The 21508-nt window shown below is 36.2% G+C and overlaps 1 protein-coding gene across 4 annotated transcripts in view; it reads right to left on the bottom strand.

Annotated features, from left to right (window-relative positions):
- The window catches only part of EML1 (EMAP like 1), a 107721-nt gene that overhangs the window by 33109 nt on the left and 53104 nt on the right, over positions 1-21508 (bottom strand). Inside the window, exons 3-10 of one of the 4 annotated variants that reach the window (XM_074868764.1) lie at positions 20225-20287; positions 17590-17722; positions 15471-15488; positions 11882-11929; positions 11488-11523; positions 8477-8611; positions 3104-3132; positions 1635-1661 (exon numbers count right to left, since the gene is read on the bottom strand). In XM_074868764.1, the coding sequence (XP_074724865.1) occupies positions 1635-1661; positions 3104-3132; positions 8477-8611; positions 11488-11523; positions 11882-11929; positions 15471-15488; positions 17590-17722; positions 20225-20287 (489 nt within the window). The remainder of the gene's footprint in view (positions 1-1634; positions 1662-3103; positions 3133-8476; positions 8612-11487; positions 11524-11881; positions 11930-15470; positions 15489-17589; positions 17723-20224; positions 20288-21508) is intronic. The other 3 variants (XM_074868766.1, XM_074868768.1, XM_074868767.1) reach the window with 3 other exon arrangements.

Below are 21508 nucleotides of genomic sequence, written 5' to 3'. Positions count from 1 at the left end.
TCTACTCCAATAGATCTGTATTGGAAAATAAAATGTAGAGGGTAGAGTATTAAATAGCAGAGCATTACAGCACTATTTGTATGCGCATGCAGCATCTATTTAATGAGCTTGAAACACATGCCAATACTACTGATGCTGGTGCAGTGGAAGTCAATAGATTTTCAGCAGGGACAACCACTAACTATGCTTATGAAAGGCTGGGAATGAACAGAAGTTTAATTCATTGAACAGCTTTTCTTACCTGAAACCTGCATTTAGCCATCTACAGTGGAAGCATTTGACCTAGTCACTCAAAACTCCTTTTTAGAGTAAATTGGGAGAAACAGGCACTTTTGGACAAATTAATCACGTTTTAAAGCAGATGTCCAAAAGCAAATATAGTAAATTATACCAAGTATTTTATACCAAGTATATAAATTATGTCTTCAGAATGCCTCTCTCTCTACTAAAGAGGAACTTAGGTTGACTAGGTCAGGCACAGAAATACATACTGCGCATTTATTTCTAACTTTTGGTAATATTAATTCCATCTGTACACATTTTTTTACCAATCCAAATGTATTATCTACATAATCAATCTACATCCCCTCCTTTGTACTCTTCTTAAGTTTTTAAGACAGCAAAGTTCTAAATGTGAAGATATAGATGTAAAGACAGACAATCATCAAACTACAAAGACAGACCAATGGTGAAACTTTTAGACAAATGTATCTTTTACATCTGCAATTTTGTAAATTTTTAAGTTGTGGTTGAAAATAACTGCAAAAATTAACAGTTACTGAACTTAAATAAGAAGGCACACAAATGCTAGCAGGATCTGCAAAGGAGACCACTACTGATTGCAGGCATAAAATTGCACAAAGAATACACAGAGGTAGAGATTCTCTAAAAGACTTTGCCTTGATGACAAACATTCTTTGCTTTGTGAAATTTTAGGTTTGTGCAAAGCTGAAAGATGCTGATTAGTGGAAAAACTGTTAGGCTTTAGCTCTCTCTAAAAAGCAAGACAAACCTGTGATTATATCACAGATATAAACATGCATCAAAAATGTGCATATTTACACTACAATTTAACTAAAGCTTTAGAAAACAATATGGTATGTTTACCAAATATAACTCTGCTTTATGACACTGAGCAAAAAGCACTGAGAAATTAGTTGGGGGCCTAGGTCTGTTTATTCAACATTCAGAAGAATCTACAGTCTACTCAGTAAGAAAAAGCAAGGGAAAAACCAAGGCTTCTATGATCATGTTAGGCGAACAGCAAAACAGCCAAAGGGGCAAATTTTATATGAATTTCAGCAAAAGTGCAGAACATCATTTCAAACACAGTGAACATCCATGTGTTGCCATATAGCTCTCTCAACATATTTTTTCTAATTCAGATTCTTCTGAAAAAGTCCACAGAAATCTAAATTATAACCCTTCATTATTATTAAAGTGCACCCAAGGGTTATAATTCAGTAGACTGTACAATAGATGGTATAATACTTTTGTTTCATTCAAAAGAACTAGAAAAGTTTTAACATTGCAAAATGCACGCAAGATAGAAAATAGCTGTTTATACATTGAGCTTTTATCTCACCAGTATCATTTTGCTTCGAGAGCTATGAGGTTTTGGAAATGAAGCCTACCTTTGCAGTGTGTCACACGGCGCTTCCCTTGTGATTACAGAGACAGAGACAGAAGGGCTAGATAAAGATGTGTTTGAATACAATACTCACTAAATACCTTCTTGACTGGCTGTCCAGTCGTATTCTGCTGGAGGCTAACCTGGTGCTTGAGAAAACACTGAGCCATACTCCATGCAATACCTTGAGTAATTACAGTCGATATCCTTTTCCTCCAGCTAGGGGCTCTGTTTAGTTCTTCTGTTATTAAAGTACTAGCTTAAACTCCATTATGCAACTATATGCTTAAAGTAAAATACCAAGTATAACTTTCTGAGAAAAAAAATCATTAATTTCAGTACAAATTTTGTCCAGGTGAGAAGGCTAACAGTAGTGTCACATCTGTTTTATTACTGATCTTTATCTACAGGGAAAGTGTGAGAAGAAAAATTATTCCAAGTGCCTTTGCTTACATGGTGCAATGGAAGGAGAAAGGTTATGCAAGAAAAGTATCTTCTGTGTGAATCAGAAGTTTTCTTTTTCTAAACCAACAGTTGTCACGAAAGGGACATGAACCACAACTGTATTGTCACAAAAGACTTAAGTGCTTACTTAGTTTTATATACTATTGAGATCAAAATCAATTACACTAAACCTCGAAATATGGCTTAAGAGCTCTGTTGGATGCTGATCAGCACAGTAAACAAAGGATCATCTACTTTTCCAGCTCAACATATAATTACTGTCACAGAACTATACAAAAAAAGATTATGATACATCTGATAAATCAACAGGTTCCTTATTTTGTTAAAAGAAAGCTTTTATTTTAGCTGTCCTTGGTTTTTCAGAACAAAAATAATTGTTGTATATACCACTCAGCTTCATGTTTTTATTGAAATTGTTCAAAAGTTTTTAACTGTCTGATGACAAGGGCAAACTCTGCTTTCACTTATACCTACTATTTCACTTTTGAAATCTTTTTGCGGGGATAATACGTAAGTAGGAAAAAATTTAAGTGATTTTCAAGTTACAGATGGACTTCCAAAAACTGTAGTAACAAAAAATCTTTTCTATTTGTAATTTGACAAATTTTATTACAAGGCATTGGGACAGATGTAGCATTCTTTAACAGTAGTTGAGGGCTCCCTTTTATGACTATGTCATGTTAATACATGACAGCATCACAGCTGGAACTTGGTATATGCTTTAATTAACAAAACCTTAATACTGCTTTGAAAGAGAAGACATATTTGGGGTAAGAAGACACGGCCTTTTTCTTCTTTGTCTTCTTTATAAAGAATCCTAAGCATAAAATAAACCTATTGGGCCAATAAAAACTAGAGCAAACTGATCAACTTTTTAAAAATATGTCATCAGGAGCCTGTAAGTATCATGTTTAGATTCCCAATACCAGTTTCTAGACATCTACAGAAAAAAAAAAAAAATTATGTTATCACAGTTGTTATCGGTTTAAAAATTGTAAAAGTTCCTACCTGCACTGAACATTGGTTCCTTGGGTTTGCTGTGAAAATAATGAAGAAATTTCTATTTTAAAAAGCATGAACATACACTGACATAAAGGTATCAATATAATAGAAAAGAAATAAAATTTGTGTGTGTACCTATAAAAACACTTTTTCAATTCAATTATTTAAAAGGTAAATCCCCAGGCAGAAACAGTTAAAACCAGTACACATTGTGGCTCCTTTATGGCAGATGTTAGAACTTTTAAATTCCATTCTCCTTACATTCTCAAAACTATAGATTTTCCTCCACAAACTAACAAATCCTCTTCTGCAAAGTTAGTCCAGTTATAGGAGAATACAGAAACTGGTCATGAGCAGCTGCATCAGTTTTGGTTTCCAGTCAGTGAGATTTGTTACTCTAAAGCAGTCTACAACTATAATAAAAAGCTAGGAATATATTCTTAACTACAACATCTCTCTGAATATGTGGAACAGGGTGGGCTACTGTATCAGTGTCTGTGTGGGTGTTCGCTTACTTCATGGCTTTGTGATCTCTGGATTTAAGGAGCAAACCAAAATCTGAATCCTGCTTTTCCAAAGAGTTTACATAAAACATGGAACTGCCCAATTGCTTCTTGGTGAATGACAGTATTTGGTAAAACCCAGAAAGCACATACCCATCATGATTAAAATGCCTTCTCTTTCTCACTGCACTGCTGCCTGGAAGACAACCTGAAATCAGTTTGTCTTTTTGTCTTGAGAAAATATTTGGCAAAACTTGGGGGGAAAATACTTGAAGCTGTGGAGAAGGAAGAGGGAGAAAAGCTGAGGGGCTCTCTGGATAGTACTACCCTGGCCAGAAAGAAGCAATCTTTTTCAAGAAATGCCAGTCATTTGTTTTCTTTGTCCTTTGCCCCTGTATAATCAGGCTTGAGGGTGTTGTTTCTGATGGACCATGAAAGGGACACAAAGCTGTATTATGCAGTTATTTTTCCTCCCAGTTCCATTTTCTTTCTATCCAGTAAAACTTTTGAAATATCAGGTTACTGTTGTGTGTTTCTTAGGGTGATCCCAAAAGGGTTGAAAGCCCTGTCATTCTGATGGAGAAATGCTGAAGCATGAAGTATCCCTAGAGCTGTGATGCCATACCCACATCCTTTCCTAGCCTGCAGTGGGCAGATAGAGAAACCAAAAAAAAAGAAACATAACTGCATCGGATTTTTGCACACAATTTTTTTCCAAGCATAAAAGACTTTCTCTCAGAAGCTGTAGCAAATAATTTTACAGTATTTTTCCTTTTGCCTTGACAGTTATAATGAGAATAATACATTTACTTAATGATAAAATGAAACGAAAACAAAAAATGAATTCTATTGATCCTATCCACCTATTTAGCAATGTTTCATAATATCTGCCTTAGTATTAATAATGCATCCAAATTCATGGTTTAAGCTGGCGTACACAGCCAATCTCATCTATATAAATAGCATAATGTGCTGCCATTGTTAACACCAAGATTAACATCTTCTCTTATGAATGAAGATATTTTTAGAAAATGAAAACTTTATGGGATGGAGCACTAGTCAGAAATGCTGCCATATTAAAGACAAAAGAGTCGCTAGTTTTGAACAGACCATGCTGACTTATTTAAGCTAATCAAGCTAATGTGAAAGGCTGATTCATGACAGTAATAAAGCAAATCACTTTCTAATTATACAAACACTAACCACACACACAGCTTGGAGCTCTGACTACCCTTTGTGTTTTTCATGAACTTGAGTTACTTCCTACTTATCTAACCCTTAGGAAGGCTTACCCCTGGCTCATAGTCATAGGGAGTTGGGACAGCCCATCATAGCACGGGAGATTATGGTCATCTCCTTATTCCTTATGCTTAAAGCTTCTTAAAATGGCTTTCTATAGCATTATGAGTTTGCATAACAGCCGACAACTTTGTGTACTTTGAAAAACGATAATTTCAGGATTGCCTTTTTAGATTCCTGGCATGCATTCTGCTTTAAGCTTCATCTACAGAATTATAGAATAGAATCACAGAATGCCTCAAGTTGGAAGGGACCCATAAGGATCAATGATACAAATACTAAGGCTGTGATTAGATGGTTAAGTAACACCCTCTTCCTCACTCTTTCACATATACAGTTAGCTTTATGAGGACAGCACTAGCCCCCAGCGCACAGAATCATGCTCATTTTCCTTCTAGTTCCATGACTCTTGCTTTATATTTTGCACGGTGGCACAGCTCCAACAGAAAGCATGAAGCATGTCTGCAGCCAGTCTCTTCAACAGGATAAGGACACTCTTAAAGGATGTGAGAGCTGTGGTGCTGAACACCCTCAGGCTGCATGTGACAGAAATCAGGGAAAACTCTCTAACTGTACAATTGATTGTTCTGACAGTGACACCAACATCACTAGCTCCACCTAAGGCAATCTAATATGCACTCTGAATTAGTTCCTTGGGATACTTGCACATTATTTAAGCATTGCACTACTTGTGTGCTGCGCTTCCTCCCCGAGTCCAAAGTCAGTGATTCTGATCAATACTGTTGCTCAACCCTTTGTGGCCTAACAGCTACAGAATGACATAACCACTAGGTTTCTGTTAGGATAGTATGAAAAAATTAAAAATGCATCTCAAGTACCATGATGAACTTTGGAGCAGAACCAAAACAATTTTGCAGATAACCATTAATTATGTCATAAAGTTTTTATTTCTCAGCTATTTTGGTATCCATTTTTCAAGTGTACAGTACTTCTATGTAGCTGCTAGAAGTCATATCTTCCCTTAATTTAAATGAACAACCTAAGTAATATTCTCCCCTGATTTCTTTAGTAGCTTTAACATATAACTAATTTCAGATAACTATCAGCTTATTCAGGTAACAGGAACTCAGGGATATCTTCAAAAAACAGACTTTGCAAAGCACCGTATTTAGATTTTGATAGGTATATCTTCCACTGCACAACACACACAGAATTCAACTTTGGGGAACTTGATCTAATGAAATTTTTTATACAAGATAAAATACACAGAGAAAGGACACTGCAGGATAATCATATGTTTGTTAAAACTTTTTTTAAAAAATAAATTACTACAGTAAATTGGAAAACTAATGAAATTCATCATTGGTAGGTGAAATATTGCTGTTCATATTCCAGAAACAAGTCTACCCATCTAAATACAGAAACTTAATTTTTTAACAAAAAGCTTCCATAAGAAATGTTTTGTTTATATAAGGGTTTTTTTTTTTTAAATCAATGAGGTCACAACGTAAGGGCTGTTGCTATAATTTGACAGAGTAGGTATATATGCAAAACACATGCAAAATGAAAAGTAAAGCCTTAGAAAAACCCATCAGCTTGTTAATGACTTCACTGCAGCAATGTAGCTGCATGAAGTTATGCACTATTGCCAACACTTCACAGAATTTCCAGCTTAAACTAAGAGCAAGCTTTTATCTTCTCAGTAGTCCCTTCACTGGTCATTAATTTTTTGCCTAGTTTTGCCTTCAAGAACTTTCAGGTTCACTTGTCCCTAAGAGTGTTGATATTTGGTATGCTGCTTCAATGGTATTCTATCAGAGGTATCAAGGTATACATTCTCCACGCTAGAAGGGTCTGAGATGTTTAGTAACAATTTTGTCCAAGTCTGCACAAGCAGAAAGAGACATGGCTCCTAAGTAATCCAATAAAAGACTGATTTTTCCTCTCAAAAATAGTATTTATTTATAGATTACTTAGAGTTAATTGCTACAGTAATTTTTTTCAATTATATTTCAGTCTTTTAGGAATTTTGAAGTACAAAAATCTTATAAACAAAATCACATCTATTTAGTTATCTGTTTATAACTATTTTACAAAAAAATGCAAGGAAAAAAAAAATCATATGCTAAGATAAAGTCAAATTTCCACAAGTACCAGAAGGCCCAGTCCTGCAGAATTCTGTTGGCTTATAAAAACTCATTCACATGCATAGATGCACAACACCAAGAAGATTTCAGGCTGGCTAAAGTTTTAGTTTGTGTAAATATAATATCTTCCTTGGTTACAACTCTATAACCTTTTATCTGATGGCATTCTTAATTTTTTCATTATTCCCATAATTTGCTAAGCCTTTCACAAGTTTCATAAACTTTGCACACCTGATGTCTTGCTTCATAGTTGAAAACATGAGCCAGAAAACAAACTAGTAATAATGTAATCACCCATATTCAGGCTGTCCATCAGTACACAACAACCTCACTCACTCCGTACATCAAGTGATGCTGAAAGGATGAAAAGGAAGGGACATTTTGTGCCACACCATTGGCTCATCATCAGCCCAGTGACTCCTATGATGGCACTGACGCCCAGACAGAGCAGGTAAATTAGGTTATTACGTGATCTTCATTAACATTGTGTTTCTATGGTCACATCATCTGTGAGACAGTGAAGCAGTACCATCAATACCGCTTTTTGCATAGCAAACTGGAATAGGACTGGTCAAGTGAAATGGCCAAAACTAAAATCTGTCTAGGAAATACAGGAAAGAACCAGTTGATCAATACTGACAAAACTCAATGAAACAGCTATTTGCTCAAGACCGTCTTGTCTCCCTCATCTGAGTGGGACATGACACCATCTTAAGTCTGAAACCCTTGGACAAGACATTCTCTTTTCTTTCAACTGTTGTCAGCAGTACAGAGAAGCATCATCAGAGATACACAAGAGATAGGCATCACTTTATTCAGGACAAGACATCACTTCGGATAGCACTTGTATGTAAGCCTCTCACTCCATTTTTCTTTAATCTGACCCTCAGACCGAGGCAGTCATTGCTCAGAGACTGGCTGGGCATCAGTCTACATGTGGGAGGTGGTGAGTGATTGCTTTTCGTCACTTGTTTTTTTTCTTTCTCCTTCCTCACTTATTAAACTGCCTTTATCTTAACCTATGAGTTTTCTTACTTTGCTTCTTCTTAATTTCTTCCCCCATCCCACTGGGGGAGAGGGAGTGAGTGGCTGCATGGTGCTTAGCTGCCAGTTGGGGTCAATGCACCACAACCAGGAACATGAAGAAGGACATGTCAGGAACTTGAAGACCAAAGGAAACCACTAAGATCATGGAAAATGCATGTTTAATAATTACAAACTTTTCTGGGCAACAAAAAGTTCTCACATTGTTTATGGTTTGGAAATAAGGCAAATAAATTTCATTTAAGTTTGAAAACCTGTTTTATCTGAAATGCTTTAAAGTGTGTTTTTGTCCAACTGTTGGAGCTTTTTTTAAAAAAAAAGCTCCCAATATTTGCTGAACTAGAGAAACTAATTTCACTAAAGAAACTAATTTCATTATTAGGACAGCAGGCAGAGGAAGGAGATGGATATTTAGACAACATTACCTCTCACTGTTCTTTTTACCACTAGATGAACTGCTGGTGGATCCAGTGCGGTTACGACTCCCTTTGGAATCTCCATAGCTTTCCCTCCGACCGCCTGGGGACACACGCTCTGCTGAACTGGTTCTCTTAACAGTGCTAATAAAAAAAGGATCAAGTTTTATAGTGGTACTTGTAAAAGCACATATCCCTACAACAAATATTTTTGAGAAACTTAAGTAGAATGCTGACTGTAAAAATAACTATAATTTTGTTTTTAATCATAACTTGATTTGTTAAAGAGCCTACATAAGAGATTTGCTGAGTACCTGGTGCAACAGAGACAAACATACGGCTTTTTCCTTAATCATAAAATAGAAGATGGGCTAAACCAGTATCACAGAGTAAGTTGCAATATCTATTTTCCAGGTCACATTTCAAATCTCTGACTACCACTCCACATTTCTGGACTTCTGGATTCTCTTAATAAGTGAAAGATTTAAAGAGAAAGTGTATTACCTGACATCTCCAGCCAGACTACAGAGAATGCCAAAAGTAGGTCAAAACTTGAGCACCAGCAAGCTAACTTTGTGTCTTCGTTCAATATCAATTATTCTGTGGTTCAAAGCTAGTTTTAAAACACCCCAAAGTGCAACTAATGGTGAGCTAGCCTGTATTTTTTCATTAGCTTGTCAAAAATGTATGCTTCCTACTTACATGTACGAATAGATTAGACTCCCTACATCTCCTGACAAGGGGTTTCTCAAAGGCTTAAAGCTTGCCTTACTCATTTTTCAACCACCCCTCCTGCCAAGATAGCTATCAGGGAGCTCTTGTATGACTTTATGGCACCCTTTAGACATCCAGCTCTCTCTCATGGAAAAACGTGAGCCAAAACACAAGCAGTATTGCTTAGTAAGTTAAGAGAAGCCCACTTGGAGCTTACACCTAAAAGGAGACAAATCACTGTGGTATTCATTAGTCCAAAGCACTTCTCCCTAAAACAGTGATTCCTAGCAGGAGAGGGAGCAGCTAAGAGTGAGGCTCTGAGCTGGGCAATGCTTTTCACTTTGCTGCACTCCCTGTGCAGCAGAGAGGCAGAGGCCATGTTACCCAGACCAAGGCAGGAATTGCCCCCACGGCAGCAACTGAATGACAGAACTCAGTGTCAGGGTCTCATTTACTCCCACTCCACTCCTGTGCTGTTTTCTCCCCTCCAAAGAGCAGAACACAAATGTTCCCTTTACCCATAACATGCCTTTGGTGGCTCTCTCACCCCAGAAGCCAATGACACCAATGATTGCTTTCAAGCTCATACCCCTCTACCCAAATCCCAACCACAAGCTCCCTCGCTCTGTGAAAACTTCAGTTCCTTCTGTTCTTGTTCCAATCTCACCCCAGTCACCCCTTTTACCATCCCCAGCCAACTCCCCCTTGACCTCCGTACACCCCCAGGGATGCTCTGCTTACCATAAGACTCATCTCAAGCATCCTTGAGGACTATTCCAAACCTCCCCATCAGCCCCTAACAACAATCCCTACTCTTATCTCAGTCAGCTCCCCAGGCTCTGTCCCACTTTGTGTGTGGTGTAAGAAAGAGAGGCACTGGCTTTTCATAACTAAAGGAAATGAGATAGGCTTTTCTGTCCGGTCAAAAAATATTCAGCTTATCAACTATACACCACCACTGAGACACTTTTTTTTAAAAATAAAAAAATATGTCCCTGCTCCCTCATGTCTGTTTACCAGCAAGAAGGGGAATGTTTCAACACCTCAGCTGAGGCTCAGTTACAGAAACCATGAGAACAGCAGAACCGGAGTCTTTCTGCAAAGCAACCACCCTTCTGAAAGGAAGGAAGCTCCCATCGAGGGGGACGTCCGCAGAGCAGATGCATGTTAAGATGCATCTCAGGTAGCTTGACAAAACAACTTTCTGGAACATGCAATGGTAGGACAAATGTTCAGTGCTGCGTTTTTGCATTAAAAACAAGCACAATTCAAACTACTAAGCTGAAATTAAAAAAATACTGTTTCTGTGGAGAGAGCAATGTAAGAGAGCAAGCGGAATGCAACATTACACACAGGCACAGAACAAAATACATTCATAGGAGAAGGGAAAAGGCAGCAAAAAGAATTTAATTCTGTCTTTATTTCAAAAATAAGTGCCTCCTACACTAGCCTAACATTATCCAAGTCATCTCAATGTCAAATGCAAGAAAAAACCTCCTCTAGTAAACTAAATAATAAACTGTTAACATTTTAACTCTTTCCCTGAATCTCATAACATCATCTGATTTAATACTACTCCAGTTAAAAAAATAAAGCCTTGATACTGAAAATGTTTGGTCCACATAAAATAGTTTTGTTAGCATGAGTCCATCCACTACTTTATATACAGTACTTGCAAAAACATCCGCTCTGTGTGATTTTACAGGATCAAACCTTTACTTTGGGATCTTTTCCTGGTTAAGGAAAAGAAGAGGCAGTATCAGCCTACACTGCAATTAAATTAAGGAAATCACCAAATTATACTAATGTTTGAAAAAAATGTAAGTTAAAGAAGCAATTTTAAACTAATTTTAATGTTGCTCGGGGTTTTATTTTTATAGCTGTCAACATTCAAAAGATGAACTGGTGGATAAAAATGAATGGGTGGGACTAAAGCTTAAAAGTGTATTGCTAACTTCTTTCTGAATAATGAAGTCTCATATCAGTATAAAAATTACTTTAACCACAAGAACAAAATTCTTTTAAACTCTTTTGGCTTACATCCATTACTGCTTAAACTAATTAGCAATGCTATCTTCTGACAAATTTATTTTAAACTTTCAGCAACAACAACAACAGCCCAGTGAGAAGTATTAGCAGGTGGTTGGAAAAGAGGATTATAACTCCATTATATTAACTCAGTTTTGGCATATACACATTTGGTAGCTATAGTGTTAAACACCAGTGATTATATATCCATAGCTACAGTAGATACACTGTCACCAGAGGAGGAATTTAAAATGACAGAAAATACTCATATAACTTACAGGTTTATAAGAGTGTAACTGGATTCCCGAATTTGACTTCCACATTAGTGAGATGAAAGGAGAGCATTTTCAATTATTTAAAAAGATAACATTTGGTAAGACAATTTTTAACTTAAGACAGCAGTGTGATCTAACGAAACACCCTTATAATAAAAATTATGTTAGCATGAGATAATGCAGATACCATAACTGAAATTATTGTTATCTGAATTTTGCAATGCATTTATCAATGATGAGAAAGTTTTAAACACGTACTTCTAAAAATGTTTAAAATGGGAATAATAATTACAGTTCTACCATGTTAATGCTTGTATTAAAACAGCCAGTGTTGAACCGAAATGGAAAGGAAAAACAACTGAGCTTCAACACTACAAAGCTATTAAGGATCCCTCACCTTAGAGCAGGCTTTTTCAGTTTGCATGCACTGAGAAGATTCACAGACCTGCTTAATCCAGATTGAGAGTTGCGTAAACAAAGCAGAATAAAAAGTGAATGCAACAATAAAATGTGGAAACAGGACATTTAAAACAAACTTACATTAAAAGACATAATTGCATGCTTTCAAGATATGAAGTCACGTGCAAGAGTAAACAACACAGTGCTTATTGACTCAGTTAGATGTTTGATCATTTCAAACCATACATTTAAGAACACCAATGTATCTTTGAATGACAAAATCTCAGCAATGCTCCAATACACTGACCATTTGTAAAGTGGTAAAGACTCAAAAGAAAATAAAAAAGAAAATCAAAGAGGCTATCTGAAGAAACAAGACAGATGATCCAGCTAGAAGACAAAGACTATTAAAAAAGCAACAATAAAGACAAAAAAAGAAATCCTCATGAATACATATATATATCACTGCATAGCATGAATGTTTCAGCTGGTTGCATTACTGAACTGTGGTGAACAAATCTGGCTAAAATTAAAAAAACCCGTATACTTAATTACCAAAATTTTTTTGAAAAATAGCTTTTTAATGAAATAAATTTTAAAATCGCGCACAATGCTCTTAAGACAGTAACTGATGATATTAATAATATTTTGAAACTTGTCTAGCACTCCTTCTGACCCTCATTTAAATCAATTAGAATAAATTCAAGAATAACATATGACTTTAATTTCATTATGCCTTTGAGCAAAATGCACTAATAACTTTTAATTGTTAGAGATATAGGGAAGTGGCGTAACAGTTTTGCCACTTGAAGTTCAATGGGGAGGGATTTATTTTTTAATTTATAATGTTTATTTTAAAACATCTTATTTGAGAGTCAAGTGTTAAATAGAAGACTTAACTGAAGGTTCGATACAGAGTTTGTGTGTGTGCCAGTTACAAACCATTGCTGCCCCCAGAAGAGAACACAGAACATCAATTCCAGGCGACTGAACAATTTCCTAGGGGCCATGTGTTTAGAGTTTAGAAGAACAGGAATTTATCATATTAAACTATTTTATTCTCCCTACAAACAAAGCTCTTTATGTTTTCTTTGTTCCAGCTTCTTCCTTTTGATCTCCATTGTCAGAGTTTTGCACCATCGTAATACTTTGCAATCTGCTGGGGAAGAAAGAATGACTGATTGTCTCCTTTTGAAAAGCAAAGTATGTGCTTGCCTGCAGCCTGCAGCAGCATCCCTACTGGGAAAGGTACTGTCTACATTCTCTTCCCTTAGTTTTGGTTTTTTTTCCTTTTCCCCCCTCAACTCTTGGAAACAAAGCTATCTTAGACTAAGTCACAAAACCCTAGATTTTAATAGGGAACACAAAACATTACTACTGCGCACTGGCCAAATTCCAAAGACAAATTTAGTGTTAAGCAGCAAACTTCAAGCCACATTACATGTGAAAGGAAGAGTGCTGGGGGAAGGGAAAGTTCTGCTCATGATACAGTAAACTCATCTTATTCTGAACGAAAATTTCAAATAATTATTCTAAGCACAAAGTTCAGGAAAAAAAATATGTTAGCATTGAAAAAACTGGTACTCAAACTAGCTTATACACTTCTACAGCATAAAAGTAGTAAATAGATTTAAAATAAAATCCTCTCAGCAAAGGCTTTTTGCGAAGACAACTTGGAAACACTTTACAAAGGCAGGCAATTCTTGATTAGCTGTGTCAGGTGATTATCCAGCCCATTGCAAAATCACTTCAGCTCTGAATTAGCTGTCTTGCAGCTGGAAGCCATCAGCTGTGTTCACATGGCACCCCATCACCTGAGTGCACCAGCGCCTGTTGGTGCTGGACCAGAATTTTTGGTCCCAGTATCACCAGGCCTTCTATCTTGCATTGTATAACCACCATATACTTTTATAATCCAATTGACCTATGTTTTGGATTTGTGCTTTTGCTCTATTCAGGTTATTCCGTTCCTTCCTTAACTTGGATAATGGGTGTTGACTACATGAGATCTGAATGCTGAAGCAGGGTTTGGTGCCCTCAATTCTAATTGAAGTCAGAGTCAGTTAGGGTTACTCAACACTTTGCAAGATCTGGATCTAATTATCACATTAGGCCCTATAACAACCTACTGATATCCACAGATACATGTTTTACATATGGAAAACCAATATGCATAGAGGTTAAATGATTTGCATAAGGTCACAGAGAGAATATGTGGCAGAACTCAAATAAAAGCCTGCTAGTTCCACCCTTTCAGCCTCGAGCCTTTTTTATTACCTCCAATTTTATATTCCTGCCAGAAGAAGTAATTTCCATTTCAAATATTAAATGGGAAATCAGAAAATGTAGTGAACTCTGAACTGCATCTCCTTGGTAATGCAGCAAGGCAGATAAACCGTATACCAACCTGTGGGTTCAAATGAGTTAACCAACACATTTAAATACAGCTATTGTGTGAAATGAGATTGTGTCTGCAGACATAACAGTAAGTACACCTATTTCTAAGAAGTGGAATGTATGGATGCACACTTGGTACCCATGTAGATTATTTGTATGTATTTATATAAATATGTATGACATACTGTTTCAAGGGGCAGACCGATGTCAATTAGACATCATACACTTCCTAACCTAAATGATGAAAGTATCAGAGAATGGAGGAATCAGAAGTTATTTGTTTGTCATTCCCCTTTTCATAAGGCTGTTCACTAAAACATTTGGGAAGGACTCCATTCACCTAGATGTTTGCCTCTCTTGAAATATGGTCACAGGTAAGAAAAAAATTGAAGATTATATTTTCTACTCTAGTAATCCTAGCAGATATTTGTAATTCCCAAAAGCAAACCAAAGGTTTAGAAAATCACTCAGAAAAAAAATGGTTTTTCTTTCTTACTTTTTTAAACTTTTCTTTCACTTTTCAAATTTTACCTTTTTTATGTTTTGAAAAATTTCAAATTTTTCAATTCTGTGCCTATGTTGTATAGGAAAACTATTAAAACTATCCAAGCAGAAATTAAGTTTCAAAACATCTACAAACATTTAATACTATTTTAAGCTGCCATGACACATTACCATCTTTTGGACTAAAGAATATCTACACTACAAAGCAGCAGTAGTTTTGGAATCAGTTTATGTGAAAAGAGCACTATAAAAACATGACTGCTTAGCAGAAATCAGAACTAAAACACCATCTATAAACTGTTCAACACTGAATGAAGCTTTTAACACAAATAAACAAGTTCTACCCCTTAAAAAAGGAAGCTATTTGATCTTGCTGATGTATTTCCATTACTGTTTTATGCATAGACATATACAGTTCCTGAAGGTAAAAGGGTCCAGTATAAATACAAAGCATGAATGAATTCATCTTAATGAATGCATAATGAGTTAATCTACTTGACTATTTCCAAGAAAGCTATTTGGAACACTTAATACATCATCTTTGAATACTGAATATTTGGAGCACGATTTACTATAAAAACATGAAATCCCATCAGCTATTTTAAGGTTCATTATTAAATGATAAGAGTACAGAACAGTTTACCAAAAAAATGTTTTGTACAGTAATTAATTGGTGAAGTCCTTACCATTTCACTCTCTTCCTCCTGAAGTATATTTATAGGCAAGGCACAGAAATATATTTTAATATCATTTAATAAAAAATAAAGTTAAAGAACAAAATTTGCATATTAAAGACAATCAATAGAGAAATTTAGAGCACTTGAAGGGAATAGGAATTCACAGCACCTGGATTTATAACTGCTTTTTTCAGGACATGGAATAACCCTGCTCTCCTAAGCACTCTTAATAAGTATCCATCTATTTCAGCAAAACTGCCCATGTGTCTTTTTTTCTTTTCCAAAACTGAATATACATTTTCATACTGCACCTTCAGTCTAGCTTCTTCAGCAAAGAGAATGGAGAAAGCATAATAAAAGGATATTAAAACCTTATCATGTGGAAGACCCTCTCATACAGGAACCAAGACAGTCCAAAAATGCTCCCTAAGGATGGTCCTTAAGGACTTTCCCCCTGGCACTCTGGGTATTCAGACTGCAGATGGGTCACGTGGAAGGGCTGCAGGGTGTCACTTATCTACAGGGATCCTGAGCTAGGATAACGCCTACAGGCTGCAGACAACACCTGATGGACCTCCTGAATTACACAAAGGATTCTCAGAATAGAGAAAGCACGAGTATGATCTTGACCACTCTACTCTGGGGCAGAAAGTCCTATGCTGAACCTTTGAGATGGTGTGTAGAGACTCAGGAGTCACACCCTCTGTACACAAGTGAGGTCTGCTAATGCTTGTGCTCTCTCATGTGTTTTATAATTATCACTTGAAACTTTATTAGTGAGAATGAAATTACAAGAATAATTAAGAAAAAATAATTTGTAAAGAGCAGATTTCTTTAAAAATTCAGCACATACAAAACAATACTCCTTTTAAACTAAACTTTCTTTTTCAAAAGGCAAGTTCTTTCACCCGTTTTCAAAATTCTGATAATGTAATTCTGATAATGTAATTCTGATAATGGAACAGTTTATACAGTATTTGCCTTCCTCCTCCTATCTCGAAGGGCTGATTCAGGCCAACCTGCCAAAACCTACAGCTGCAGCAAGCCCCAGTTCATAGGAGCTCATAGGAGTTCATTTGTGCGACACAACAGATATGGTCTTTTCCAATTTTAACCATGCACAGCATAGCTTCTCTCTTCTCTACAATAACAAAACCCAGAGTTTCCTGGAAAATTAGTCCTCTTCAACACAGTAACAAAGAGTGGCATATAATTAGTCACCATCATCCCTTCAAGGAAAAATTCTCTTTACAAAAGAGACCTCAGATCTTAGCAGGTTAATGCTCTCATCTCCACCACTTGCCCTCCTCAGAATTGACAGCATCATCTCTACAAAAAGCTGAGGATGACACACAACAAAAGAAATGTTAAAAAAAAAACCCAACAAAACCACACTATTATCTATTACAGGCAAACCATATAGCAGATTAGCACCACAGTAACTGTAACATGTAACTTGAACTCGCTGCACTCAATCCATTGCATTCCTTATAACCTAGATGTATAAACCATGTAACCCACTTAAAAACAACTACAGACACATAAAGCAAATTGAGACAGAGCAGTAATTTAAAAGGACTTAAATACATGCTAATGGTAAGATAGCTAAAGATGGATGTTTTCATTTGCATAAATATGTGCTAGGCATAGAATTTTCCTCCTCCCTGAGATGCTTCTAACATTGCACATGCAGTTTCTATGATAATTTTTAGTGAGAGAAAACCACCAAAGGTAACATACTGATTTGTAATGATAGCACAGTTTCTCTACAGACTATATATTTTCTACTAGCTACTAAAAGAATTCTTGCACTACTTTTCATGTCATGTTATGCAACAGCACAGTAGGAATGCTTTATTCTCTATATGCTAGACTGTAGTAGCAAGAAAATAATACAAACCAGCAGACCAAGCACTGTGCATTCTTTCAATATTCATGGTAACAAGCTCAATTCTAATTAGAACAAGTTTAAAGCCTCTTAGAATGAAATTCACCTCTCCTTTCCTTCTGAAAGAAATATTTAGACTGTTTCTTTGCAAGTAACGAAAAACTAGTATCTAGAAGCTTAAAAGAGGAGATATACCATGTTTTCAATCTCGCAATTACAAGGTTTCTGATAGATGCATACCTTTTTGCTGCTGGTGGTACAGTTTCCTTTCTGGTTCCTGATGGGGAAGGTAAAGAGCCACTTGGTTTCTTTGGTAACACAGTTCCATTATTAACAGTAGTCCTTAAAGGCAGGGTTTGTACCAGCGGTCTTGCTGTAAAACAAGCACAAGATGAAGTAATTGTTTTCATTTGCTTTTCTTTTTTCCCCAGCACACAACATTAGAATATTTAAAAGTATTTGTGTAGTATGCCATTTTTGTTTCACTATCACCAAATTCACCATAGATGAGGGTTTTAACAAAGAGGTATTTAAAAATTATTATTATTAATAGTAATAATAATATCGAGCAAATCATCTGCATATGGATTAAGCACACAATTCTATAACCTCTCTCATTTGTAAAACTCTGTCCTAGCACAAGGAGCTTACTGGTAAGTGCAAAGGTAGTTGTTGCCACCAAAACCAATCCTGCTCTCTTAAGAGCATCGGTCTCTTGCCTACCTGGGTAGTGTTCAGAAGAGAGCCAGAAATAAAGGCAGGTTGCCATCCCAGAAACTCCTGCTCTTCACCCCGTAATGTTCTTGCAGGTTTTCCACAAGCAAATGATCTTTTAAGAAATCCCTATTTCCCCAAAAAAGTCTTCTTTCAAAGAATGTGGGCTTACGTTTGACAGAAAGGAATTTTACCCTTTAGTCAGAAAAAGCAGTTGAAATCAGCAGAACAGTGGACTTAATGAGCTGACATTATCCACCTGCATTCTTCTGATCAAACGCTGGCTCAAAAAAGGATATACATGTCATACTTGTAATTAATATTAGAATAACGGAAAAGTCCCATTCAAGTACGTTAGAAATTAGTTGCAAAAACAAACAGTGGTTAAAACTGCAAGCAATGAGTACAAACATGAAAACTACAGTGGACCATAGTCTGAAAACACAGGCACAAACGTGACTAGTGCTCTCTCTACGTTAGGGATGAAAGCTTGAATCACTAAAATTTGACAGAACTTTGCATCACAAGCCAGCTTTGTAAAGATGCCGAAAGTCTCTGTGTTCAGACAAACAACACCTGAGAAAAGGCAGCAGTCGTAAGTCACTTAAGGAACACAAGATAAAATTTCATGGAACTTGGAGAGGATGGCAGAGAGAATAGCTACGAAATGCTCTTTGAACAAAGACTGCTGAGGATAAAGAATCTAAAAACCTAAACTGAAACATTAAAAATTGTATGCGGTCCTAGGTTATATTATGATAACATCTTATTGCAGCACTGATGGCAAGCATTTATTTACTTTTTCACCTGAAGTTTTCATATATTGAGCAAAAAAAGATAGATGTGAAAGCCTGTGCCTTGAGAAGATCAGGTCAATAAATATGGTCTACTTGGGAATGCAACTTTCAAGATAAACTTTGTCTTGAAACTTTGTTAGACTGTACACTTACTTGTTATGTATTCATCATTTATTTGTTCAGAGGAGAGAAATTTAGAAAACAACCTACAGGGAAATATTGAAGGAACATGGCTTATTTGGCTTAGAAGATGGAGGATGACATGAAAACAAGTCAACAAAAAAAAAAAAAAAAGAAAAAAAGAAAAAAAAAAAAACACACAACATTTTCTCCACGCCCACTGAGGATCTGAGAGCCTATAACCGCAGAAGATTGATAGGGCAAGACAGTATCGTTCTTACAAGGACAGGAAGAGCATGGGTGCTCTGATTTTACGGGAAGCTTTAAGGAAAGGCTAAACAAGACTTAAACGACTTCATGGTGCCCTCCAGCCCCATCCTTCCATGGTCTATTTTAACAGACTAATGCTGTCTTTAGAGTTTATACAAAACACCCAAAATTTACTGTACTTTGGCTTCTCATGCCTCTTTTTATTTATTGAGGGATTCAGATATCATGATCCTATTTACTTCTACAGTATTCATTCTTCCAAATGAAATTATTTCTACAGTTTCTTGTTGGACACTCTACTTCTTGTTTCCTGACTAACTGCTGCAATGCCATAATTAATCTATATGTATAGAAGTGATTGTTGCATACTACAGAATCACATATAGCTACAAGTTAAGCAGTTGTGGACTTGTTTCTTGACAAGATTCCTGTAGCTCACAAAACTTTATTAAGGCTTTGAGCTCACAAATTAGAACAACCAAAGTTAAATAAATGATTAAAATATTTTTCTTCTTTATAGTTATATCAAAAAAATGCCTATTAAAAAGTAGCTGGAGTGAACTAGCTGGACTCGGTTTACACTCCTAACCTTACGAAATCGAAACTAGCAGCAGCCAAGAATAAACTCTGCAACCTTTAACAGAGGTTTTACTTCAAAATCAGCACCAACCCAGAACCCATGCTTCTGGAACCAGAGATTTAAAGATCTAGCCCTATGGTCAGCTAGTGTAGAAAGCGACACCATGAAACTCCTACAGGGCACACAGAAAAACTACACATTATTCAATTAACTATTTACTCTGGAGCTATTTAGTTTTATTTACAAGAGCTAGTTCACACCAGTGGTAACTGACATCACATTCAAACAACCCCAAACATGTCATTGCTGTTAGAAGTGAGTAGCTCAAACACATTGGTATTATTGCTTTGTCAGTAACGTTTATTTTGGAAGTTCTGTTGGTTCAAGGTCTTACCTGTGGTAGCAGGACTGACATGTTTATCAGCCTCAGCAGCAGCTTTTTTAATCATACTCTGATCTATGGATTAATAGGGCTGTTAAGTTTACAAACAAACCAATAATTGCAAAAGGAAAGAACAAACACAAGTAAAACAAAGGCAGGAAGCCATACTGAACTCCACCAAGTAGTTGAATTAAATAAGAGACAAAAAAAACCCCAAACAAAACCCCAAAACACCATTAGTGAAGGAGCTCCACAAATGGACAAGATAAGCAGCTTGCTTTATGTGATGCTTTTAAGCTGCCTAGCTCAAGTCTAGAACAAGAACACACACAAAGACTGAAAACAAGCTCAAGCTTTTTTCCATTACAGGTTTGAAAGCCTGAAACTTGAAATCTTTAAATCCATTTTAAATCTGAAGTACTCAGAAAAATGTAGTCTTCTGTCCCCTGAAGCTTCTTGTTGCAGACTTTAAACCCTACATTGGGAATCCTATTTTTCCAAAGGCACAAACCTCCCCCAACACACACACACTTTTAATCCTGATGTACTTCATGTATAGATCAAATGAAAGAAGCAGCATACAATATGCTTCAAATCCCAGTTTGCATGGACAAGATTTCTGTGACACTTTGTGAGATCAAATTCCACTTTTTACAATTCTAAGTTGAAATTAGTCACTAAATGATAAACAGAAAGAAAACAGATAAAGCCCATGCAGCCCAACTGGCAAAATACAAGAAGCCACCACTCCAGTGCCTGTGTCTAAGCAAACCCGTCTCCTAGAAGTATTCATCAGGAGCCTCTGTAACGCTATTCCAAGTTAAAATACTGAAATTCAACTTAGTCTTATGCTAAGTAATTGCATGCAATTCATTATAAATTCCTACTATAAATTCATTCTTACTATAGGAAAAATAGGCCACCAAGTGAAATGTATCATATCTGACAAAACAGCTGGGAGAAACAAATGATCAGGATACTTCAGATTCTGTTTCATGTTATAGATTATGTTTAATAAGGCTGACCATACACTAATGATACAACTGATATATAGTAAAATTAAAGTTCTTGACATAAATTGTTACAGCAGCAATTATTTCCAGAAACTAGGTGGTTTTAATTGGCAATTATCAGGACTCATTTCAGTAATTTGTAATGAAAAAGCAATTGACATTTGTAGTCCTCTATTTGCATTATCACAGTAAAACTTCTTACACTGTCATTTCACACACACACTAAGAAGTATCCATACCATATACACATTTAAACCAGAAAAAAAAAAAACCAAACCCAAAC

The sequence above is a fragment of the Strix uralensis genome, chromosome 4 (assembly GCF_047716275.1).
Source record: "Strix uralensis isolate ZFMK-TIS-50842 chromosome 4, bStrUra1, whole genome shotgun sequence".
Classification (NCBI taxonomy): Eukaryota; Metazoa; Chordata; class Aves; order Strigiformes; family Strigidae; genus Strix; species Strix uralensis.
Note: the sequence above shows the minus strand (reverse complement) of the source record. Positions and strands in the feature narration are given on the sequence as shown.